Source organism: Thermobia domestica, chromosome 6 (assembly GCF_964235325.1).
Source record: "Thermobia domestica chromosome 6, izTheDome1.hap1.1, whole genome shotgun sequence".
Taxonomy (NCBI): Eukaryota; Metazoa; Arthropoda; class Insecta; order Zygentoma; family Lepismatidae; genus Thermobia; species Thermobia domestica.
The window spans coordinates 133,950,102-133,977,557 of NC_137459.1; the positions used below are offsets into that span (position 1 = coordinate 133,950,102).

The 27,456-nt window shown below is 37.9% G+C and overlaps 1 protein-coding gene across 4 annotated transcripts in view; it reads right to left on the reverse strand.

The window, feature by feature from the left end:
* Positions 1-943: 943 nt before the first annotated feature.
* LOC145688227 (IQ motif and ubiquitin-like domain-containing protein) overlaps positions 944-27,456 on the reverse strand; it is a 212,069-nt gene continuing 185,556 nt past the window's right edge. For all 4 annotated transcript variants that reach the window (XM_081762137.1, XM_081762138.1, XM_081762139.1 and 1 more), the window contains 4 exons: positions 23,559-23,741; positions 13,338-13,583; positions 8,703-8,891; positions 944-1,153 (listed from right to left, as the gene is read on the reverse strand). In XM_081762137.1, coding sequence (XP_081618263.1) covers positions 992-1,153; positions 8,703-8,891; positions 13,338-13,583; positions 23,559-23,741 — 780 coding nt within the window. In that variant the 3' untranslated portion in view covers positions 944-991. The remainder of the gene's footprint in view (positions 1,154-8,702; positions 8,892-13,337; positions 13,584-23,558; positions 23,742-27,456) is intronic.

Genomic DNA, 27,456 nt, shown 5'->3' on the forward strand with positions numbered 1-27,456 from the left:
TAGTCGTGAGACTTGCTGCTTTCACGTTTCGTAATTATAAAAGAGCCGACCAAACTTGAGTTTCCATAGATTCCTCCCCTACAGAGACAGAATGCTAGAAGACACCCAGTCACTATCCATGTTTTAGAAGTATTATTAAATAAAATGTCCATATTTATAATCCTTAAATATTTTTTTTACCTCGCACACAACACGTCTCCTCTATTCAGATATGATAGATAGATCTCGATCATTTAACAGTCTACTTTTTATAGTGTGAAAGCAACATTGAGCGAGAGTAAATGACATTTTGATTTGTTTCTCAATACATAGGATTATAAATACTGATATAATTTCTATTATTATAAATTTTATACGGAGAAAGTTTTTATTTTCCTTAATACATTTCAAGCCTCGGATTTTAGTTATTTTCTTTTCGTAGATTATTAGCGTCCCGTGCTATACGTGCGTCCCGTCCGTAAAAATTACGTTTCTTAATATATATGAATTCCAATCGTATGCATGATATACTCGTATATTGAATTTGTTTAGAACGCAAATTAATCCCTACAAAACAAGGGACATTAAAATATGCTCATGTGTTTCCTAATTTTTAACACCTCTATCCTTCGTTATGTGTGGTTTTAAATTCAATTTCTAGTAGGAGATACAAAAATTTTGCTACCAACTTAAGATATTGAGGCAATTGGATAAGGATATTAAATTACCATTTTGAAAAAGTTCATTTTAAGGAAGATGATGAATAGTTTCCCACCTAAGTGACCGAACTGAGAACACAGGATGGCATCGGTATTCTGTAACCTTAAAATTTGATTCTTGAAAATATTTGATAGATAATAATAATACACGACTTACTAAAATATCATGAGCCTATTGCTGGACTCAAAACTTTGTTATTGTAACAGTAACATTTATTGATTAACAGCAAACATTAGTTTATACAGCACCATTTTTCTATTCTTTTAAATCAAATTTATTAGATCACGCAGCGTTAAGAAAATTCTGACAAAGAAACGTATCTTTTCACATCTTGCTTTCCTTTCCACATTTCACTGTCTCCAAGTTCTTTATCCATTAAGGCTAGTTCTTTGAAGTGAAGCTGCGCTAATAAATGCTTATGTTTGACAGACTGCAGAAATACGGTTTCGTATACCTAAAAAATAGAAAAGAAAGAAATATATATACTAAGAATACTTCCAATGTTTCCTTCAGTATTTGAATTTGAAGAGATTCGCCTGCAGTTGTCGAATATATTCCCAGAATTAACAGGAAGTACTACTACTAACCACAGTTTTCTGAGAAGTGTTAAATAGCAAAGTGGTGGTCCCTTTTAAGGAAAGGCGAATGTTATTTTTTTTAAATAATAATAATAATTTATCAAAATTTAAATATGAAACAATTTCAAATATTGGAAATGCAAAAAGGTAAGCATGTTACAAATGCCAGCAAGTAAACATGAGATAACTTTAAAAACTACTCCCAAACTGCGCCTACTGTTTGAAATAATACCTAGCAAGCAAATAGTGGCTTTATGCGTTTATAGCATCCAAGAAGCCGTTACACGATTTATGTCACATTCTTATTTAATCTCAACAGTAATCTGTTAGAATGGCTTGTGACAGAGGCGGATTAAAGGGGGCGAGGGGGCGATTGCCCCTCCCAAGAGCCCTCCGAAATATTAAAATTACACACACTGCTGCTTGTAGCTTACCGCAACACGAACGAAAGTTTGGGATCGTTCTTGCGTTATTCAAAAAGAGGGTTAATTCTTTAAATTCTATTTAAAAATTGTGTCTGTCCAGCATGCCGCGTTTACGCTAACGGTAACTCGAGTCATAATATCAGATAAATTTCAGGAAGAAGGACGATTTTACTTGAGGCCATAACAGCAGGAAAACTATCCATGGCTGGTTCTTTCCCATGAGAAGGGTCTTTCTTTCTTTTTTTAAAATATATTGCTCATTTTTTGGAACGGGTTTGGTTGGGGGCTATCGAATAAACATGCCTCTCCAAACTCTTGTGGCTAAACCTTTGAAGTAATTCGCTACTTTCTACGGTATTTTAGAAACTCACAACAAGGCATAATAGTACATTAACGCTGTTGAGGTCGGAAAAACGTTTCTGAAAAACTACTGGGAACCAGTGAAATCAGTCGAGAATCAAATCAACTCGTCAAGAAGACAAGTAATCCTAAATCGCGGCAAACTGAAATTAATGTTGTAGAATGTGATATTCCTTGGAAGGCAAGGCATTGCTTTTCAAGGCCACAGGGAAGATGCTTGTGCGGATAATTGGACCTTAGATGGTGACGGTGTAGAAACTAAGTTCAACGAGGGCAATTTTGGAGAATTGGGCAAATTTAGAATGACTTGTGGTAACGATGTCTTAAAGAATCACTGGAAGAAAGCATCGAAAAGGACAATTGTTGCCAATGAAACCACACAAAATGCCCTCATTGAGGATTGTGGATGAGAAACCACGTCTATAATATTGTCAATCGAGTGCGGGAGGGTCAGTTTTATTCTATTATGTTTGATGAGACTACGGACGTTTCGCACACATCTCAGCTGTCTTTGATTCTAAGGTACGAACACATAGGTGAAATAAGAGAAGACTGATTTAGTTTCATTGACTCTTGATCAGCAGACCTGAAACGTGAGGACATTCGTTCGAGCTCGGAATCCGAAGACGCAGAACCTCCCGAACTCTCACTGACTGGAAGGAAAATTGGAGAAATTGTTCTATCTTTGCTACGAGACTTCTCACTCAACCCGAAAAACTGTGTTGGTATTGGTACAGATTGTTGCGCCGTCATGACCTCTCAAAGTCGAGGGGCAGTCCAGGAGATCCAGAGGGGGGCTTCAAACGCGCTGCACTGTTCATACTGCAATCACAGCCTCAACTTGTCCATCTTCAGGTCATCGTCAGTATAGTGGGTGAGGAAATGTCTGGGAACAATGAAAGAGATCATTGCGTTTTCCACCGCATCGTCAAAACGTAATACTGTCCTTAAGCTTACGCTTGGTGGCCAGTTGGAGACATTTTGTGAAACGAGATGGGTTGAACGGAACGACATGGTGTTACAGTTTCTCTTGAAATTTCAAGAAATTAGTGAGGCTCTACAGTGTGTTCCAAGTGATCCAAGTTAGATATAGCCAAAGCACGGGAACTTTCTTCTGCCATGCACGACAGCGAGTTTATCGTAACTATTAAAGTGGAGTCTCGTTAATTCGAACTTGGATAATTCGAAATATTGGATAATTCGAACAGAAGTCCATTCCCCTTGAAAACTGTATTGAAAACAATAGTAAAAAATCGTGGATTAATCGAACTTTTGAACCTATGTTTTGGATTCGAAGTAAATACAGTTGAAAATTTTTAATGTTGGACGGATGTAAACAGAGAAATACAGTTTTAAGTTTCAAATGCAGCCATAGGGAAGAGTAATACAACAGATAAATAGAAAATCTAGTAATGATGAAGATGAGTTGGGAAAGAAGTAAAGATAAAGAACGTGTGCCAATTTCATCTTGTTTCAGAATTGGTAGAAAATTTAAGATGAATTATTGATAAAGTCAACCAAATGTTATTAATATCGTATTCCACGCAATACATGAAATTCAAGATTCATTGACCGTACAAAAACAACCGAAATTAAGCAAATGAGGTTTACGACTTCTTAAAAGTGAGAACAGAATATTCAAATTGTTACTGGTGTTTAATTGTTTGGGCTATTCAATATATGTTGTAGTGTTGTCGTATTTTCCATTGTACACGTAGTTTGAATTATGTGGAGTCAATGTCGTTTGTTAGTTTGCGGTATTCGATCACGCAAATAATAAGCTGCTTTAAAGATAAAGTTTACACCATATGAATATGTTTTTGATGCACAGTACTTTGGTTTGTTTGTTGTTATATATGTGAAAATGAATGTTGTTGGATAATTCGAAGTTTTTTTCGTGTCCCCTTGGACTTCGAATTAAAAGGAGTCCACTGTACTTGTCTTCAGGATGTTCTCACGATAACTCTCTCCTTAATCGACTTTAGCAGAAGACAGATTTAGACATGAACGCAGCGTCAGATTTCATTCAGGACACTATCGCAGCATTAAACAAGAAGTGTTCAAATAGCAAAGAAGAATTCAAGGTAATTTTGGAAGCAATATCCATAATGACTGCCAGTGTCGACGTGCAGATTCGAACTCCTCATCTCACCCAAAGACAAACACATCGTACTCACTTCAGGGCAGATGACACGACATTTTACTACTGAAGAACTGTCTACATTCCGTTGATAGAGTCGGTAGTAGAAGACCTCAAAATGCGTCTTGCGCCGGAAGTTTTAAACGTATACGGACTCAACATTCTATTGCCAACACGTGCAACTGACAAAGCTCTTAGCAACACCTCCGCGGTCTAAAACTATCGGACTTTACAAAACTATCGGGACTGAAGATAAAATGCTGTTTTCCCTCCTTAGTTCTGAATGTGCAATCTGTACTTCTAAATGGAAGAGCATTAAAGAGGAAGGTGAAACTCTATCACGGACTGCGTTGGAAGCCTTGGCCACCAGTGACGAAGATCTTCGCGTGACTATTTGAAAACAGCTGTGCATACTTGTAACCCTGCATTCGAGCGTGGCCAGTGCAGAACGATCTTAATCCACATTGCACCGACTGAAAACATGGTTCCGATCTCGTTCTGGCGAAAAGCGGCTGAATGGAAAAAATGAAAATGAAATTTTTGAGTTTTACGTCCCATGGTTATGCGGGCTAGGCTAAAGGAGACGGTGCTCTTGAGCAATGAATGAAATGGTGGAATGGAGAAAGTAGGACTAGCACTTTTGAATGTCAGAGGAACATTGTCGTAGATCGCGACAATATTATATTGACAGATACGCCTTGGGTGGTATTCACCGAAAAGCGCGTTTTGTGTTGTAACTTGTCGTAAGTTCTTTTGTCCTTTTGTTTAATTCATTTTACTAAAACACAGAAACATTATGAGCGTTCTAAGAAATGTTTAACCTGATATTTTTTCTAGCGAAATATTTAGTAAAGCATAGCCATGACCAGGCCTGTACACAGAATATCGTTTTGGGGGAGGGGGCATTGTGGTGAAAATTCCGTAGCAATTATATCTTTTACTCTCTTTTCCTGAATCCGTTTTACCTTTCTTTTTTGGGGGGCGGTAATTTATGGGAACATATTCCACTCCACAACAAAGAGCCCCCCCAAGACGTTTGGTTTAATCCGCCAGTGGCTTGTGGAGATAACCTCGAAGCAGTAAAAGTTTTGTTTCGCTTCAGAAATCACCATCAGAGGTATAAATGTTACTTAAAAGAGTGCATGGTGACAAGACAGTGAAAGTGAACCACGTTTTTGACTAAACAAGCATTTCCATGGTGGATGTATAATCATCAAAGGGAGGACGCTGCTCGGAAAGAATGTTCGACAGCTTTTAGATTCCACAAAATAATAGTGTAAATTATTTTGTAAAATGAGCATGTTCAGGGAAATTTTTTAAACTCCCTCATATAAGGATTAATCCACTTGAAATCATCCGATTTCAGATTAAACTGAGCATTAAATATTCTACGTTTCATTCTCTTTCAAATGCTTTTTGTTTGAAATCAATATCTTCAAAAGAACGGAGCTATAGCGTTTACCGCAAACCTTTGTAAAATGCAAAATTGGCTTACGCACATATGCAAATGTCCGCTACAAATATATATATATATATATATATATATATATATATATATATATATATATATATATATATATATATATATATATATATATAAATGAATGAAGGCCTGTTTTCAACTCTACATATAATAGAATCTTATGTACAAAAATTTAAAAAAATAAATTTTTATCAGCAACCATTATTCATTCATTTGATATGAATTTACTGATATTCTTATTTTTTTTTCATATAAATTTCAACATTGTGTCTAAGTTGTAAATGCCTAGACACCTTTTTCTTCCCCTGGGTAGATCAGTAAAAAAATAATGTACTCCTTCCCCTGGGTAGATCAGTTAAAAATAATGTACTCCTTAAATTACATTGCAACTGTTGGATTTCAGTGGAAACATTGACCAATATCTCTAATATTATAATTGCGATATTTTTCCGAAATATTACTTAAAATTCGTCAGCAAATTGACAAAAATAAAGACTTAACTGGAAAGAAAAGTAAAAATATCATTACGTGAACAGTTTGGACAGAAAAGAAGCTGGAAAGGGACATAGTATTAGGTTGTCGGAAAAGTCATGATGAATTTTGCAAGAGATAACGATAGTGCATTTTTGGAAGTACTAAACATTCATATGTATGTTATCGCTATGTAATTTGACAGTTGTAGTTTTATTTTTAAAAAACTTGAGTTATGCAGACTTTACAAATTAAAGATAGAAGATCAATCTGTGCATTTTCGCCATATTTTACTGTTTACTTCCGCGAAGTGAATAACACGCGTCAAAGCTGTGAAAAGTTGCGTAAAATTTACGGTGAGAATTCTTTAGAAACACATAAGTGCCAACGAAATTCTGTTCTGGTGATTTTGATGTTAACGACTCTTCTTGGTTAAATAAGCTCACCGAGATTGATGACAATAAAACGTGAACATTCATCTAGTCAAATCACACATTACCTGACACTAGAGATTGCAGAAGAATTGACCATCAATTACTCGAGTGTTCGTGAACACCTGAAGATGCTAAGCTGGAACATGTAACCAAGTTCGAGCTCGGCATTTAGGTTCCCTTTCTCCATGAACTCAAATAAGTGCATTTGAAGGTGCAGATAGACATATGTGATATGCTCATTAAACGTGAAGAAAATGATCCTTCTAAAAAGCCAATGATAACTGGTGATGGTAAGTGGATTGTTTACAACAGTGTGGTGTGCAAACGGCCTTGGTACAGACGTAATAATTGACCTCAAACAATGTCGAAAGTAGATATTCATCAGAGGGTTGTACTCTGTGTGGCTGGATTCTAAAGAGTTATGTTTTTTTTTTCGAGCTCTGTAAAGGAATCAAAAAATCAATTCGAATATGCTGTGGTAATTTTACAGTTTAAACAAATCCATCACCCAGGAACTTCCAGATCTCATTAATCATTAAGGAGTTGTGTTTCTTCACTACACGTATGACCACCAGTCACATATTATTCGAGCATGTATGGGATATATTGCCACACACACATTACTCGCCTGACCATGCCGTTATAGTTCCTTATTTCACTCTCCAAAATTCCTGTTCTTTATATAAATAAATGAGTTTTGAAAAACAAGAAAATACCTCTTGACTTTTCAGACTTCTCAAATAGATGTCGTTTAACTATACTGACCGCCAAAACATTGTGACCATACGCTACTTTTTGAATGAAGTCGTTGGGCTGACGTAAAAATTAAGAGACACAACATAACTACTCACCAGACGGTGACAGGGATCTCACTCGATTAGTCAATGTGATGCTTATGCATGGAATGAAGAGGCGCGACTTGTTGGATTTTGCCGAGCTACCGTGATTAGTACCTTCCAAAGATGGGAAAAGGAAGGTAGAATCTGCACCAAACAACAAGAAGAGGGGCAGGGACAACTCATTAAAAATGTCGGACATTGTGGACTGTCGATGTTGTTACAACAAAATAGGGCGCAAATTGTGGCACAGTTAATAGCAGACGTTAACATATTTTAATAGTAGATTTCGCACGAGCGTGTCTGAGCACACAATTTACCGTTAGATATAGGCCCTACAGCCGACGCCCACACTGTACCAATGTTAACCTCATGGAATCGTCGATTACGACTGGAATTGCACATGGTCTCGTCATTGAAAAATTGAAGAATGACACAACTTTGCATTGCATGGCCCGATGAATCACTATACTCCCTTCATCACATCGGTGACCAAGTCAGAATCCAACGTCTTCCAGAGAAAAGCTGCTCGAGATGTGCACAATAGGAGGATGACAGGCCAGTGGAGGCTCCATTATGATTTTGGGAACGTTTTTATGGTCATCCATACACCCAGTAGTGTATGTGAAGGATACCATGAAGGCTCCTAGCTATCGGCAAGTCATTGCTGATCATGTATACCCATTTATGTGGGCCATGTTTCCAGCTGGCAATGGCAACTTTCAGCAGGATCACATTCCTCGCCACAAGGTCAACGTTATACCGTAGTAGCTCAAGGACCACAGCTGTGAATTTTAATTGTTACAATGTCTTCTAAACTCACTCGATCATAATCCAATTGAATGCCTTTGAAATGTCATTGAATATCAAATCCAAGCTCATCGCAGAATTTACAGGAATTAAATGACTTGTGTGTCCAGATATTGTGCACCATGTATCCAACCCTACTAAGGCCTCATTGCATCCATGCCAAACAACATTGTTGCTGTCCTGCGATCATAGGTGGACATAACAGATATTAGGTGGGTGGTCGTAATGCTTTGGCTGGTCAGTGTATAGAAATAAAACAAGTCAACTTAAGAGGAGTCATATGAATAGAAAAAAGTAATCCAGTCACAGTTTGGTAGAAATAACTAAAGATCAAACTGGCCCTGACACACACACACACACAAAAGAAAGAAAGAAAAGAGTGTGGAGAGATAGTTCGAGATCGGAAAAGAAGGGAGAGCCTGCTGTTAACACGAATAGTAAATTTAAAATAAATTTCAGAATATACCTTTTCAGGCGCATCTTTTAAGTTGACGTGTACTTTCAGTTCATCCTCTGTGAGAAGGATACAATTCCAAGGTGACCATGGTTTATCCACATCCCACCGACTTAGACGCAGCTCAGTTAAATCACTTGCAGTACTAAGAGCAGAACGTGCGTGCCATATACGATCCACTAAGTAATAAGCGTCAACATCCTGTAATAGAACATCCCATTATTTTTTTAATCTTTGCCAAACTTAACCCAAACAGTAACAACTACATTTTGTACAGAACTGGCCATTTTAAATTTTGTGAATCAAATAATAATACAGTTTTTGCGGAACAAATTGACAACTCTATAAACACAAACATCATTAGAGGAGGAGGGGACAGTTGGGACATGATCTATCCAACAATTTTGTGTTATGTCTAAGGTTGCCAACTGGCCAATATCTTACCGCTAGGTCCGGTGATATTGCTGCTAGTTCGATTAAGACGGCCCTTTATCATAGGCAATTTGCAAGGGAGTGACGACAATTTTAGTTTACAGAGTTGCCAATCCTAGTGATGTCGTATATAAATGTTTAATTTCTTCTACAACGTTAAATGTGGTTTGAGTAAATTGCAGTATTAAAACTTGAAACACACATATCAGAAGTTAACCATAAAAAATCAGTTGTGTGTACGTAACTGTATATTTTGATATAGGCTAGTTCCTAATTTATTAGATTCTTGTTACGTTACTTCTGTATAAAACTGCATTACATATTAGATGGCAATATTGCTTGTTTCATAGAGATTTGTTCATATTATAATCCAATATTTTGAATGTATTTTCGTATTTTGGAGGAAGGGGAAATAACTTTCAATTCTCCTGGGGTCGCCCCTGTGTAATTGTATTCTTATGAATGACAGTTTTGTTTGCGCTATATGAGTAACGACAAATAATTTATTTTTCTATCAAATTAAACCAAACTAAACCATAGTGTGCAGTTAAAAAATAACTTACGCATGTGAAATTTATCGTGGCCCCATAATGCTAAAAACTAACGACGCGACGCCAGTGTCTATAAAGATAAGTTTATGAGTCAAAATATCAATTGTCTAGGCCTATATCCAAACGAACTAAGAGTTTTAATGTAATAATTTCAGAATTATCGTGAATGTATATCAATTTCATGCAGAGAGTGACACAATTGTTAACCTTTTAACTAACTCTTTTTCTTTAAAGTTTAGTGTTCTACAATTTGAGTGAATCGGGGGAACATAATGATAAACGTTACTTCCGGTGAAATTGGTTTATTAGATGGAATGAATTGGGATTCAACCATATATTGTATGTAGGTAGTTTAGTTTTGGAAATGTACCTGCTGATGTCAGGGAAAGTTTGTTTGGTATGTGTCATTGGATTGAATTGCATGAGAATGTTGAACGTTCTCTCCCAGTTTACTCGAAAGTTAGAAAATGTGACATACGCGTTGTTTCCCCGAGGCGCTCATTTATGCACCAAAAGTAGGCAGACGTGAAGATGATTGAAATGGTGGAATCAAGAAAGTAGGTGGAAACGAGAGAACCCCGAGAAAATCCATCCACATGGTATTTGTCCATCACAAAACTAACTCCCACACGGTTAACGTACGCGTTTCCGGGAAGGAAGATCCGAGATTGATTTCCGGCAGGAGCTCATGTGGTTTACATTCCACGTTAAGCTGTAAGTCCACGTCTCATAGCCTCGATGCTAGAAGAGACACTAAACTCTAATACAACCATCAAAGCCAACTTGGTGCGAGCTGGAATAGAACCAGGGGACCAGAAGAATTTGATGTACCACTGAGCCACCGTAGCCTTAAAAAGTTATCTCCTAGACATATATGTATGTAATTTAATTGACAGCTTGACTGGAGGGTAGTGTTCCTCTTCAGCACAAACACGTATGTCTGTGATTACCTTTACCTTCATTTGACATATTTTTATTAAACTTTAACACAGTTGTTGAGAATAATCCACAGAAGATTTTAGGTATGACATTTCAAACTTAGTTTTGCCGTATTAATATTACTTGCTTCTCCAGACTAAAGATACTTTATGTGTGGAGCAGGAAGCTGACAAATTTGTCGATTCTATAAGGCAGTGAAACAGATATTCTTTTCAAATATCCCGTGTTAGAAGAAACTCAAACTGGACAGCAGATTTCATTCGGAAAGGACAGAAAATAAGCTCAGAGTAAATATCAAATAAATAAAGTCATTATTATTATTATTTGTTTTTGCCACAAGCGTGCTGAAAATGCGGTCTAGAATAATATATATCTTTTCATTACACGTTCATGATATTATCAGAATCACAGATACAATCAATATTTATTAAAGTTCTTTGTTTTGTTACTCAAAATAACCCTTTTATTTAGACAGCTGTGTAGGGGAAAGTCGGATAAAACCGGGTAGGCGGATAAAACCGGGACCTGGATTTTCTGGCTATATTAGTGCCGCCATCTGTCTGCCAGCGTATAGAATTAGTTGCAAACAGCAGCCAAGTCATTCTTAGTATAAGACAAAGCTGAGTAAGTGGCTCGTTTCTCGTTTTCGATGTGTTGAAGAATTTGTGTAGAAAAGTTTTGATTTGTCTCCCATCGATAATATACTGCTGTTTCTTATCACTGGAAGATTGACTTACGTAAGTATACAACATATAATAATACCTTTTTCTGCTATTATTTTACGTCTCGAATCAGGATTTTTGTGTTCTTTGAGAGATGCTAGGCCTGTAGTTCTGAGCAATGACGTGGTAGGATAAAACCGGGACCTCAACAGTCGGACAGAACCGGGTAGTACAGTGTAAATCTGAGAAGGTTGGGTACAGTGTCTTAATTGTAAAGGATGGGCACACGAAACTTGTAGCAATGTGGATGAGTATGATAAAACTTTCATTTGTGATTTTTGTTCTTAGATTTAACGAAGTCGCGACTTAAAGTTACTTTTCTATGTTATTGGTCTAATATAGTCTAGCCTTCTATATTTCCGTACTTTTTAAGCTCACATATTTTTTTCAGTTGTATTCAGGGTTACTGTACTAGTTCTTGAAGTAATTACATATTTTTCAGGTAAAAAAGCTTTTTTTATAATTATTTTTTAGGTCTGACAAAACCGGGTTTTTGCATACTCTTTGAAAAATGATTTTGCTGTCGAATTTATTACCTTTTCCCACTGAAATAAACATTTTTGTGTCAATAACAAATCTATTTAGCATCTGGAAACTAATTCAAGCTATATCATCCATATAGATGCTGAGTAACAAGTTAAAACTTTTTGGGGCCCGGTTTTGTCCGACTTTACCCTACGATTCGGCAAATGGTTATTGCCGGCCTCAGCACTGGTCCTTTCAGGAAACTACTCTGAAGCGGGTTATTCAGCTATTTTTAATGTCAGAAATAATTTTGATATGAAAAATGGTTGAATGGAAAAATATATTAGCTAACGAAATACAGTTACAATAAGGCAGATATTCAGTAGACAAAGGTTTCAGCAGAACTACCAGCTCCGTCGATATTTAACAGAGACTTGGAAGTTCCATCAATTATGCAGCACAGTCTGTGAAATATGAAATTGGAAAGGAGTTTAAATAAAGAGAAACTGCAGCATTTTCAACCAAAAAAGTTTTTTTCTCTATTTCTCATTACGTTGATATTATCCAACGAGCCGAGTGGTCATTAAGAACTGAAACTAAAATTGTCTCTCTGAGAATTGGAAACTTAGATTTAAATACTGTACTATTGATATAATCGTACACGCAGTATTATTTTATATTTGTTTTAATTAAGGAATAGATTTCAATCTAGCATCGCTTTGCAAAAACTAAAAGTTTAACTGAGACCTAAGATTTTAAATGAGCAGAGGAAGGAGAAGAAATGGCTGAATTTGTTACATTTAATTTTTGTGTCTACTTAACGGACATAATTCAAGCAACCGTTTGAAAAGTTAGATTTTGTCAGTTTTCTTCAATCCATTACGTTTGTCTATCAGTGAAGTAAAATGAGACAGGAGAAAAAACGGTGATGATTTCGAAGGAAGGTTTCTTCAAATAGAAGTCGCCAGCTTTACAAGGTACCGGTTAGTGCAAAGAAAGAAAAGTAATAAAGATACAAGGAGAATTAAAGGATTACTACAAGTGCATAATCCTTTAGGGATATAGAAAAGTAGTAAACAACAGTGATATGGTTCGTCAAATAATGGTAATTTTCTGAAAGGATCTACGCTGAGGATGGTAATAACCATTTCCCAAAACATATACAGTTGTATAGGATGAAGTGTTTCAGATTATGCAGGGTAAAGGGTTGCAGTAATTTCAATTTTTCTTCTATTCCTTTACTCCATTGGTATATATAATGTATTATTATATTTTCTTCCAATATATAGATAGTAAAATTGCGGACTGTTGTTAGTACTTGTTACCCTGACTTCTAAACTTAAAACTTCGGTTACTTGGAGATTAATGAAATATGTTTTTTCATTTGAAGAAAGTTCCTCTTTAAAAGAAAGAAAAAAGTAGTAAATGGAACACACCTACACAATTATGATACTATAACACAATTTTGTATAAATTTACTAAGCACTAAGAATAGCAAATATAATGTAATTAATTTCAATTTTTGGAAACAGTTTTACCTGCATTAGGAAAGCAATGGATGTTTGGCATTTCCTCTTTTGTTCATCTCTTCTAACAGCCCGAAGAATGTTGCGATATGGTGTGAAGTCAACACGATTAAGAGCAATATTTTCATTAAATGTACAGTCACCACACATTTTGGTATCCTTTATGTTTCCAGAACGTGCAAAGGATTTCAATGGCTTGAATTTCTTGCAACTATTGCAGTACAGAACCGAACCTATTAAGCTTCCAACATTGTAAGCCTGGAAATTAATAAAACATTATAATTATTGTTGCATAGCTGCATTTTCAAAGATACTCAAATAAATTGCAATCGATTTCTGTTAATAGATACGCATATAACTTTTACAGCAGATTTTCACTCTCTTTACGTGAGAGAAGTAAATTTATTTTACTCTCATAATATTTCTTAATCATTAAAGAAGCGTACAGTGTGGAAGCATTAACTAAAATTTTCATAGTCTTTTGTTGGTAATGTTGTTTTCCAATAGACTGTCCCAGTACCGGACACATCATATGTTCCCAGCAGTGGCGTGCCGTGACTTTTCTCACAGGGGACTAGGTTCGAAGAGAATGTGTGCTGTAGAGTGGAGGTCCTGAGTGGTATTGTTGACACCAAATAACACAATTTATATGTTTCTGTAAACGCCTCTTCTACCTAGCCTCTTTCTTTCAAGAAATGGATAATTTCAGTCACAGTTTTATTTGAAAAATCTAAGAGTCTGTAAACCTATATTAATTCACTCCGCAAATTGTTAAAATTTAAAAAAAAAAACTCACTTAAATTGATTTAAGGGTCAAAAACAAGCAATCAGGAAATCGAGATTTCAAGCACTGAAAATTATTTAAATCAAACAGCTCAAGAAATTGTAACTCACTGAGATGTTGAAATCACAGTATCAATAATATCATTGAAGATACGCACATATTTAATTTCTGAATCTGTTGAGTCATCTACTTTACGTCTTTTAGTAGAAGGTTCCCGTTGTCATCTAATTCTACTTTTCTATAAATCTTCAAAATCGTTTCTTGCATTTCTAAGTTGAGATATCATCTTTTGTACTTTTTGGATGCAATATTTCACTAGTATATCCGTGCGGAGAAACGCAAAATCGAAATCCTTCAATGATAACTCTCACTTTTTTTTCTTTTTTGTAGTCATGAAAGCTTCGGTGTCGCAATTATCGTAATCTTCTGCAATGTTCTCAGAACACCGTAAGAGTTATATTTGATTTTCATTTACTGCATTCACAATTTTGGAATTGTAATTCCATCTTATAGTGGCAACCGTTGGAAATCGCTTAGTTACTTCTGATTCAGCAAGCGCGTTACAGCGTTTCGATGAATATGAAAAGAAATTTGGAATGCCACTCCTAAAATATATTTTACATTCCTTGATGTGATTAACAGACTGTGGAACAACGAGATTGAGTCTGTGATGATAGCAGATGGTGAGTGCACTCAAACACCTTTCCACAAAAGATTGTAAACCGTTCAAATGTCCAGAAAATGTGGCAGCTCCATTCATAGCCTAGTGCTACAAGCTTTTGCTTACAATTAAAATGAGAGAATTTGGAAAGCATGCTCACTTAGAGCAGTCGCAGTGCAATCACTTTTTTTAGTAGTAACATCTGCAAAACAAATAAATCTTTCACGAATTGCCGTCTTTCACGTACCGATTGAATGTTGAGAGATCTTTGCAATGTCCGTAGTTTTGTCCAACATTATTGCTGTAAGAAGTGTATTTTTTTATTTCTGACTTAATTTTATCAAGAATTATTCCCCAACACATTTAATAATATAATTCTGAATTCTGTTTGACGTTACTTTAAACACTCCCATGCTGTGAAGATGACAAGTCAACATGGGCGCCCGAACGAGAGGGCAGGGTGGGGTCTGGACCTTCCTCTGGCTCACGAAAATGTATAGGTAATATAGCAAACCACGTATATTAAATACCAGAAATACCAGATGTAACATAGCAACCATGGAGATAGGCCCCTCCCTAGAAAATTTTCTTCAGGCGCCCCTGCAAGTCCATTTAGTGTCGTACTTAGAAAGTAACTGAATTACTTCAATATAATTTCCCTAATTGACAGAATCTTCCTGTTTGTTATAGCTCTTGTTTAGCCATAAAACAAGAGGAATAAATCAATCGGTTTATTAGTTCTCGGTTTGAATCAACTTCTACATTGCTTGCTCAATAAAAAATCAATTCTGGTTTCCTGAAAGTTTTGAATTTAGTTATTGTGGACAGGTGTGAATAACATTTTTCTTGACGGAACTTGGGTTTGTGAAAATTGTTCATGTCACAAAAGCCATCATTCTTCCACACGTCCTTTTCTATGTGGAACAGAATACAAGGCCAGCAATACAGTTTGTTTCTTGTCTTACATGCAGTTAGCTATTTTGAAGAAGCAAAATAATCCGTATTGATATAATGCATATAATCTTTCAATGGAAATGCTTGGAGTTGTTCTACCACTGGTTATTATTTGTTGCATTTCTTGACAATTAAGGAATCCAATGGTCCAGAATACAAGACTGAAACAGCCGATCCCCACCCCTACTGTCCCCTATATCAATTGAAGTAATATCACTGCTTGCGCCATCGCTTTGCTGCAAGGGACTCGGTTTCTCAAACGAGTCCCCTTCCATACTTTATTCTTTGAGTCATTTTCAAAATATATTGATAATCTAAAAAGTTCACACTTCACTAGATCTCTTAAAGTGTCAACATTAATACTGTAAATTTAATAGCGTTAAAACTATTAACTGTGAAAAGCAAATGAGCATTAAATTCGCTTACGACAGAACGCCCGTGCTTAGAGCTTAGACAACATAATATGAGGACTAGCTGACTGGGCCCTGTTCCCTTCCCCGAGAAAAGCCGATTAACACCCGAGCGTTTCCGATCTCCACTTCGCTATCGCACCCAGCACACGGGCGCTGACTAGAGTTGTGTCAGAACAATTGAAATAGTGTCATTTTAAAAAAATAGAGAAATGTTTTCGTTTTCTTTGGTATATATTTATCACAAATACTTTAATTAAAATTCCAGGGGACTAGCTTAGTCCCCTAGTCCCCTTGACGGCACGCCGCTGGTTCCCAGTACCGCACAGAAGAAATTACCTAATTAGTCTTAATTGAGAAGAGATTTAGGGTGGAATTTATTTTCAGGGACTTGGTACAAGGATGACTACATACAAGAAAGATAAATGGGATGAAGAAAGTATGAAGAAAGCTGTGGATAGTGTGTTAGCGCGAAACTGGACAATTGGTGGACAGTCCGGAGAGCTGCTGGACAACAGCTAACGTAAAAACTGGACAATGTAATACCTATTAACATAGCAAATAAATTGTATTTGACAACTACAACAGAACGTTTGCTTGCATATTCACAACTATTCCTCGGTTTGATATTTATAGTAATCTGTCCGGTACTGGGAACAGTTTTTTGACCAATGCAATTTTGAGCATTTTAGAAAATCGAAAAATTTAATGATCAAAACTTATAATAAGAATGTTTTTATTATACTATATTATTATCAATGCTGTGATTATTATCAGGGTATTTTCTTGTATCGATTTGTTGATTGATTTTAAGCAAATAGAAAAAATGCTTAGGTGTGCGGTACTGGGGCAAGCTCCACTATTAACATTCATTCCAAACTCTTCTTCTTCTAAGCTCTTTTTCTCAGTTAGCTGGGGTCAACTTTTCGAATCGCTGTCCCCCACGTGTTTCTATCTAGTGTTATATCCGTTGCAAAGCACACTGCACCATATCGTTCTTATCTCAATCTTCCCACTTCTTCTTTGACTGGCCTTGGGCTCGTTTCCCCACTCAGTTCTATAGGATCCACTCTTTAAGATACGTATTTCGAAGGTCTTATATGCCCAATATGCCCAAACCATCTCAGGCTGCTTTCATGCAGTTTTTCTACTACTAGTCTCATCTTTACTGTTTCTCGGATCACTTTATTCTTACTTTTGTCTTTCCACGTCACTCCACACATACACCGCGTCATCTTCAAGTCCGCAACATACAACTTATGTTCCTCTCTCTTCCTCGTCGTTCAAGATTCCGCTCCGTATACTATGGCAGGTCTCAATACTACCGTACTTTGTAAATTTCTCTTTTAAGGCGTATAGGTATCCTACGGTCACACAATACTCCTGCCACTTCTCTTCATTTTGTCCAACCGCTACTAATTCTGCTGTTTACATCATCTTCTATTTCTGCATTTTCCTACAGTAGTGATCCCAAGTACTTGAATTTCCTCATCATTACCACCTCTTCTTCATCCACTTGTATTCTGGTGTTCTTGATTACATTTTTCTAAAAGAACAGTGTAAATATTCTGTCTTGGTTTTATTAATTCAAAGCCATTTTCTCTCAAATGCTCCTCTCGAGGCATCTGCAAATAGCATCCACAAATAGCATATTCCAAGGTGCTAGCTCGAGGAAACCCTTTGTAAGTTCGTACATCACAGTTGGGAAATGGTATGGGTTAAGACTAGATTCTTGATGAAGTGCCACTTTATCTGTCAACTGTTCTTTTGTTCCGCACATATTCTTCATTTCTGTCATACATCCGTTATACATATCTTGAATTATACAGATATATGTGTTCGGAACACCACCTTATTTAGTTCACTAGTTTCTGGGCCACTGTAGTTCACTGCCGACAGGAGCCGGTGCTCCAGGAGAGAAGAGAAGAGTAAAATAGTGCCCTCCCAACCAAAGTAAACTGTATATTCCCAACACACAGCAACAACGATAGACTAATTTGGCAAAAAGAAAAACAGGCCAGTCGGGGCAAGCCCAAAAAGCTCCCAGCAATTACCGTGTTCACTTTTAGTTGAAACCACGTCAAAACACCATCTCAAGTAGTGCTCCGTACCGGCCTTTTCAAGAGCCACTAGTGTATTGGCACATAACGATCCTGTATACAGGGACATCAGACCTAGAAATATTTACCAGCCACGACGAAGCAACCTCCTGAACCAACAGGGCACAGCAACCCCACGGACTCAACCGCTCTCCAGTGAGAAAGCCCCCAACCAGCATCAGTGGGCAGCCTTACAAAACAGTTTAAATCGATGAAGTTTATCAGCCTAGGGACAGTGCAACGACACCATAATGCATCTGCCAAGTCCATTCCATCTCTCAGTCAAGACGAATTGCAATCAGTGGCTACCACCAACACCCCCACACAACAAAATCTCAGGCAGCACCCCCCGCCACCAGCAAACGGCACGCATGACAAAACAGATGAGACAGTAACTAACCTAATTGAAATTGCATCAGGCGCCGATGAAAGTGACTCACAATACTCGGACACTGAGTTTTCAGTCCTTCACCACCCAGACGATCACAATACAGACACTCCAACCGAAGATGACGAAATACCACCAGTGGCCAAAAAGAATGTACCACCCCTAATAGTCTACGGAATTGAAAAACAACATGATTTCATCAAGTCTATGTCTAAACTCTGCCAGGTCTCACCAACCGCCCGGCACTGCAAACACTTCATCAGATTTCAGTTCTCCTCCATGCAAGATTACGCCAAAATAGAAACGTACTGCATGCAAACCAACACGCAGTACGCATCCGAGCTCCCAAAATCAAGTCGGGCACTCAAGGTGGTCATCAGAAAATTGCCCATAGATACCGACGTAACCGAAATAAAAGAAGAACGGAAATCTCTCAACTACTCAGTGGAGAAAGTAACTCAGCTTAAGGGACGATGTGACGAACGCGGCGAACGTCCACTGTTTCCACTGTTCCTTGTGTCACTGGAAAAATCACCAGGACTAGCAGAACTATACAACCTCAAATATCTGATGAACTACAGAATCCAGGTGGAACCCTATCGGAGGCAAAGTATATTACAGTGCTACCAATGTCCACACGTAAGCTATTCCCAAAAATACTGCAGGGCCAACCCCAGATGTGTTAAGTGCGAGAACTCACACCTCAGCACAATGTGCCCGAAAGCGTCAAGAGAAACCACCGCTAAGTGCGTGAACTGCGGCGGAAATCACCCAGTGAGCTACCAGGGGTGTCCCCTTCTCAAGGCTGAAAGAGCGAGGAGACAACCGCAGAAAAGAAAGGACAACCAGTCCCACCAGATCCCACCGTTGGCAAGAAAACCACACCACCGAAGGAATCAGTGCCCACGCCAACCAACGGCTCCATTCAAGCAGAACCGTCCACGTCGAACAAAGCAAAAACCAATAACATACAGGTGAAAAAGCCAGAACGAAGGCAACAAAATCACCGAAACCCAGCAACAGCCAACACAGCCACCGTCCAGTGTCCCACAGTAGCCTCTATAGCCTCAGCGATTTAAAAAAAATCATGTCCTTATTCCAAGGGCTCAACCTCAAAACCTTCCTAGACAACTTGAAGAAAGGCCTCCAGAAAGTTGCTGCTGCACCTGACCCAATCAGCAAGATGACCACCATGCTGGATGTAGTTAGCACTCTCATGGATGATGGCACAAACTAAGCGCAACGTCTCCCGTGACCTACGTGTCGTCCATTGGAATGCGGAATGGATTCGCTCTCAGCAACCCATCCTAGAAGACTTCCTCCATCGTAAACGAGTAGACGTCCTACTAATCACGGAAACCCTCCTCAAACCTCCCATCTCCTACCGATTACGCAATTACAGCATTTACCGAACCGACCGCCCTGGAGCAACCAGCCGGGGAGAAACAGCAATCCTTATCAAGACTTCCCTACCACATGACCCTCTCCCACCCATGCATCTGCGATCCCTAGAGGTCACGGGAATTACACTGCACTCACCTGAAGGACCCATATAGATGTTCGCCGTCTACCGACCTGCAGGAACCAGGCTGGACCCACAAGACCTACAGACGCTGCGACAACTAGGGCGGAAAATTGTAATCGGTGGCGATTTAAATTGCAAGCATCCAGAGTGGGATTCAAGGGTATCCAACGCCAACGGCAGGCTACTACATCAATCATTAATGCACATGGACTTCATCCCATCCGCACCCACTGAGCCGACGCACTACCCTCGCAATAGAGGTCGACCGGATGTGCTGCACATGGTTCTACTGGCCAACATTGCAATCCTCGAAGGTCAGGAGGCCATACATGCCATGCGCTCCGACCATATCCCAGTCATACGAACAGTTTCCATCACTCACCACCTCAACAGGTCTCGGCTCCCAAAAATTGCCACCACTGACTGGGACCAATTTACGCAAATTATGGCAGAACTTACTGATCCACGAATGCCACTTGACACGACGGACGAGCTGGAAACTGCAGTAAAATCCATCACTGCAACCACCAACACCGTTCACAGGCTCACAACCACTACGACCAGAGGAACGCCGCAACCCACAACAGCAGAAGAACACCGGACCACATTTCTGATCCAACTCAAACGCTGGACCAGGAAACAGTGGCAACAGACCAGACACCCAGGCTATAAAACGCTTTGGAACAATCTAACTACGAGGGTGCGCAAACTGCAAGAGCATGAAAGTCCCAGCAGAGACTTCTGGAGACTGGTCCGCACCATCTCGAGGCCATCTTCAGAAACCAGAACCTTTCTCCTTCAAGGACCGCAAGGCCTGCTCCACGAACCAGACCAACAGGGGAACTCTTCGCAGACAGCCTAGAAACGACCATGTAACCTCTCCCGAACCCACCACCAGCCAACATTCGAGCAGAGGTCCACCTCAGTCTCCACCATACTCCAGTAGAAGAACCACCTCCACCTGACGTGCTCACCACCCCATGGAAAGTAGAACGGTCAATACGGAAGATCAACGCACACAGATCATCAGGCACAGACAATATCAGTCCACAGGCCCTGAAACATCTGCCACGAAAGGCCCTCGTGCTGCTCACCAGGATATTCAATGCGATCCTCCTTTTTGGCCATTATCCTCAACCATGGGAAGAAGCTAGAATAGTGATTATACCCAAACCAGGGAAAACCAGAACTCAACCATCGAACTACAGACTCATCACACTCCTCTCGCACACCAGTAAGGTGCTCGAAAGGATCTTCCAGAGCAGAATTCTTCAACACATCCAGAACGCACAGCTACTACCAGAACACCAATTTGGATTTCGTGCCGGCCACAGCGCTGAACAGCAACTCGTTAGGGTGATTGAACTACTAACGGACAGATTCAATGAAGGAGGCGACACTTTGGGCGTATTCCTGAACGTCGAGAAAGCTTTCGACAAGGTGTGGCACGACGGACTAACCCATAAACTACACGTGTAGCAATTCCAACACTACCAGATACGGCTCCTCAAATCATATCTCAGAGACTGACATTTCAGAGTTGCCCACGCAGGACACACCACCACTCCACGTGCAATCCAAGCAGGGGTTCCCCAAGGCTCCTGCATATTCCCAATCCTTAACGCACTCTACACAGTTGACATACCTACTACCCTAACCATAACCCTGGCTACCTTCGCAGACGACATGGCAATCTTTACGAGTCATAGTAACATCAGATATGCCACCGCCTATCTCCGAAGACATCTTGAACAACTGGACCGTTGGACAGAGCAGTGGAAGATTCAGATCAATCCTACAAAGTCAGTCGTGGTAGACTTCACCAGGAACCGCAACGGCAGCACCTCCAGCTCCAGTTAGCCGGTTCACCCCTAACTCAAGCCGACGAAGCGGAGTACCTAGGAGTCCATCTAGACAGAAAACTGCTCTTTGAAAGCCATGTAGCAACAACAACAAACAAAGCGTCGCAAAGGCGCCCTCCTTCCCATCCTCCTCTCCCCATCCCTCACCCACAAAACCCGAAGACACGTATACGAAATGAACATAAGCCCCATACTCCTATACGCTCACCCTGCATGGAAACACACATCCAAAACCCGACTGAACTCCCAACAAGTCATACAAAACAGAGCATCCAGAGCCATCACAGAGCACTCAAAGGACACGAGACTGGAGCAAATTCATGAAGATCTCGATCTTCCATTCCTTCAGGAAGTCAGACAAAGATTCTGCCAAATTCTGGAGAACAATCAGGAACTCCCACCATCCACACATAGCAGCCATCGGAACGCAGATACCCAGAAGAAACACATACAAGATGCCAGGACCACAACGATGAACCCACTCAATCCACAATTGAACAAAGAGGCCTTGCTACAGTTGCAACCCCAACCCAGGTGATCTAACAGCACAACAAATCCGAGAATTCCAACACAATGAATGAAGGTAAGGGCTTCGGCCCGAAACTTACCAGAGGCCGCGGGCCTGCCAAGAACAAACTGAACTGAACTGAACTGGTCTTGAATTGACACACAAGTAACACGCTAAAGTGGTAGTCATTTTCTGTTGTTTCAACACCTCATTTTTTGCTGTGTATTATTTATGGTTGCATGTTCTTTGTGATTACTACCACTTATGGACAAAAGATAACAAAACTAATTTTGAGATTACTTATTAATTTTTAATAACATTAACCTCCAAATGAGTGATTGATTTCTCCTGCTATTGAGATGCTGCATTTACAGTATGTTAGTAGCAAATTTAACAATGATATCTTCCCAAATGTTTCATTAAAATTTTACTGAAAAGTAATTTAGAAGTAAGGACAGCTTAATGTTTAATGTTAACTCTCGCGTTAACACATCTTCCAAAAGTAAAGTTCGGAAGGACACAATTGTTCTATAATTTCCAATCTTATAATTGTTTTATATTTTCCAATCTAATTGCCAATTTATAACCAATAAAGAAGAGAATTATTCCGTTCATTTAGAGCGCAAATTTATCTAAGGAAAAGGTTCTATTAAGAGAAACTTAACCTACTACACAAAGTTAGTTTTTTTTCTTTTTACGTAAGAGTTGCTCAATTCTAGAATAAATGAAAAACGTACATTAACATTTCTCATGGAGATTAATAATTTTGTCGATATAACTTTACTTGAAAGACAGCAGACATCTCTATTTCCAGAATTGTATCAATCATATCGAACACAGAAGTGGGTAACATTCATGATAAGCTAACATTGTAAGACGATTACTGATTTTTTTAAATTGAGAAACCGTTAAGGGTAGATTATCTTTCTGATTGACTATCGTATTTCGGGGGCAAGGAAATACAGTTCTTATAGATCTATGAAATAAAATATATGAAATTAGTAAAAGCCCTCATTAAACTTTTCGTATGGGTACATTTTACCTTTATATGCTTCTGTGCTTCTGGATTGAACTCTGGATTTTGCATGTATTGCATAAACAGTGTATTAATTCGCATGCGCAATGCCTCCAGTTGTTCGCTTGGCACCTTGCGAGCTCTCAAATCACATTCTCTATCTATTAGTGTTTCTAGTTCGTTCGTAAAAGAGCACTTTTGTTGTTTCACCTAGAGAAAGAAAAGAAAAAACACAAAATTGTTTAAATATTGTCTAAACTGTTATAACTTTGTTTTGGAATTTCAAAATGAGTTAAACAAAATAGGCAACTTAAGAGTAATACTTCAATACTACGTTCTTAAGAATTAAATGTAACATTTAGTTCTTTCTTGCATTAGCGTAACTAAGATATTTTGCTCGGGGAGGCAATAGCCCATTACTTCAGAAAACTGCAAGAAATTTTTAGACTTGTTATAACAATTTTTGTATCACCTTCTTTTGAGTCTCCCTGTCCCATCTTCATTGTCATCTCTTCAAATTCTTTAGTTCTGTCTCTCTCTCACCTTTATTTCTATAGTCCTTCACACGGGATTCCTTCTAGATTGGCCTCGTTCATTGACTCTTTTATTTTTATTTTCTCCTCTTTATTAAAAAAATACGTTTTTTGTGTTTTAACACGATACTGCCATGTAATATAGATCAGTGTAAATATATTACATTAAAAATCTATTTTATATTATATATTTTCTATGTTCTGTTGCTATGAAATAACTACCTACATTTTTCAAACAATGAAAATCTGAAATTTTCTGTTACAGACTTACAGACAATTTACTCGTACAATTCCGAGCGAAAGCAAGCATATTCATATTCGTAAACTTAAGGCCAGCTTTATACGAAAGCATTTCTCGTAGCAGATGTTCTGCCAAAGATCTCGTATAATATTCTATGGCATCAAAAATACGAGTATATTGTGCTTTTACACGGTAGCATTTTGATAAGCATTTTGTCGTGACGTAGCAAACAAATCACTGGAGAAAAGCGCAATTATGGCTCCAACACTAAAAACAGGTATTTCAGTCACTATTTCTTCTAAAGCCCTTTTTTGCATATGCTTATTATGATACAAAGGACTTTTAACGGTGCAGTTATACTATACAGATCCATAGATTTTAAAATTTACAGAAGAAATTTCTAATATTTTAACAGAGTAGTGTATAAGTAATAGAAATATGGTGTGCACTTACATCTGAGATGCGTATTTACGTGCAAATATTGAAATTAAAGTCGAAACTGAAATGCACGTAATCTTCAATAAGCTGCCATAAAGTTGTGGCAAGTCTGTAATTTCCCATTTTGTATCGAGAACAGAACCCAACCAACCCCTTCGGGGCTTCTAACACGTTCCCACTACTACTACTACCCGTTCCTACTCCTACTCCTATTCCTACTACTGCTACTACTACTACTCTTACTATTACTACACCTACTGCTACTGTTACTATTACTAAGTACTCCTACTCTTACTACTACTTACCTCTACTACTATTATCCGCTTCCTTTTAACACAACACGGCGCTGCAATCGGAGCAGAAATGCTGGGGAAAATGCTACGAAATAGAGCAGGTTCTATCGACGAGAAATGCCATAGGATATGCCATGGCATGGGGAAATGCTGTGGCATTTGTTAGTTTATACGGTAGGATATCGATGATACGATTTTTGCTGCGAGAAATGCTACGATAAATGCTTCCGTCTGAAACTAGCCTAAGAAGCTTCTTCCCAGTTTACTCCTACATCTTATAGGAACACAAATAAATTTACATGCAATACCATATTATCATGTAATATTGTAACATGTTAAAAATCAGTTATAAGTTAATATTTATTCTTTTTTATATTTAAAGTAAGTTGTAAAAACTTCTAGTTACAAATTTTATAATAAATACTGTTTTTTACTAGTATGGCATCTTAATTACACAAGCTTTTGCTAACAAAGAGACACAAACACACACACAAATGTTTTTATTTACAAGGTATTTTTTTTAAACTAAAGAAACAAACAGCAATATGTAAACATGGACGAGTCGGGGAAATATAATAGTCTTCCTGTTAAGAGTCAAAAATAAAAACTTGCAAGTAGACAGAATAGAAGCATGTCAACGATACGAAAAGCGAGGGCTTGTAGATGGACTTGAGAGAAAGCAGTAACAATCAAATTAAATTTGAGGTAAAACAACATCACTTTTATCAAATAAAACATCTCTAAGATTAGTAGAAAGTACAAATTTGTATTTGTTAAGTTAAATGCACTAAAAAATCAAATCTACATTTCTTACACAAATAAAGTCAAAATATAAATTAGTCCTAAGGTCCTAAGTGCCTGTGGTCTACAATCCTCACAGTATCAAAAGTAAGTTATGAAAATGTCATAAATTGCATTGAATACAGTACTATACTTGTACCATAGGGTTCCCTGCCATGAGGTGCCTTGTGAGCTTCCAGAAATTTCACTGCTCGCTATATAATTTAGAAACATCCTTGAAAGGTTCATGCGAAATCTCACAAATTTTGAAGGGAAGATTAGTCTGTCGTGTGGGTCATCGTTTACGAAGTCGCCATCATTGACTTCTGACTTCCTTCGTAGTCAGATAAAACTCACAGTTAAATGGTTATCACCATTGAATTCTGAATTCTTCCATAGTCAGATAAAATTCAGAGTTAAGTAGAGGTCATTTTGTAAACGGTACCTCACACGAAAACTTCTTCTATAAGAGTTCTGTTTTTCATTGTTCTTTGAGAGGCCCTATGGGACAAGCAGAACACTCAATTTGATGCTTTCTGACATTTTCCTATCTTACATTTTTTCCATCTTCTTATATCATCCGTTAGTCATTTATAACCATTTGACATTTTATTTGACTGTGTATGACTTCACAATTAAATGGTAGCTATTTCGTAAACGGTGCTCGCACTGATTTTTTCTTACAAAAGTTGTTTCACAATGATCTCTTCAATAGAGAATATTACATAACTTGCTATTTAAAATTTTCGGGAGACCCCTCGGGAACCGGATATGATAGGAACCCAGTGGGACAAGCAAAATATTCCATTCGACACACTCTCTTATATTTACCTATCTCGCTTTTTGTTTTATTCTATTAATTCCAACCGTTTGTGATCTATAAAGCACTTGGTGTTTTATCTGAAACACCTGGTACGTATAAAGAATATTCTATTTATGCATATTTTAAATAAACTTAAATTAAGTAAAAACTAGACGTGGATTAAAAAGTAATTGTAAAATTTGAAACAACAAACATTGAATGATATCATAAGATTTGACCAGCAGAAATAATTAACAATAATGAAAGAAAGATCTGGACAGAGTAAGAAAGCTAGTTACATCAAATGGTGTTACATCAAATCAAAAGGCAAGATGATAAGTAAGTAATATATCCAACGTTTTGTAGCGAATATTAGATAACTCTTGTAATAATCATGAATTACATATAATCCTTTTTAGAGTAGTGTTGTTTTGGATCGATACTGTCAACCGCCGAGAAATATGGCTACAGCTTACAACCACTTTAAATTTAAAGATTCTAACCACTCGAGTTGAATTGATTTGAAAATTAAAATTACTGGACCCACTCATAATCCCGAGAGCAGATGAAAAATAAGTGTATTTTAAACCTAGAAATATATAATTGAAAGCTGACTAAAATACCGACCAGCCTGTAAAATACCGGTAAGTTGGCAACCCTCGTAAAAAAATTAAAGTTCACAATAATAATAATAATAATAATAATAATAATAATAATAATAATAATAATAATAATAGAAGAGAATATTAGACTTACTTCGATTCTAGCGAGGATCTGTAAAGATTCCATAAAGTCATCAGGGTTAGTGGCCTGAATCTTGGCTTCAAAGTTCAGTAGC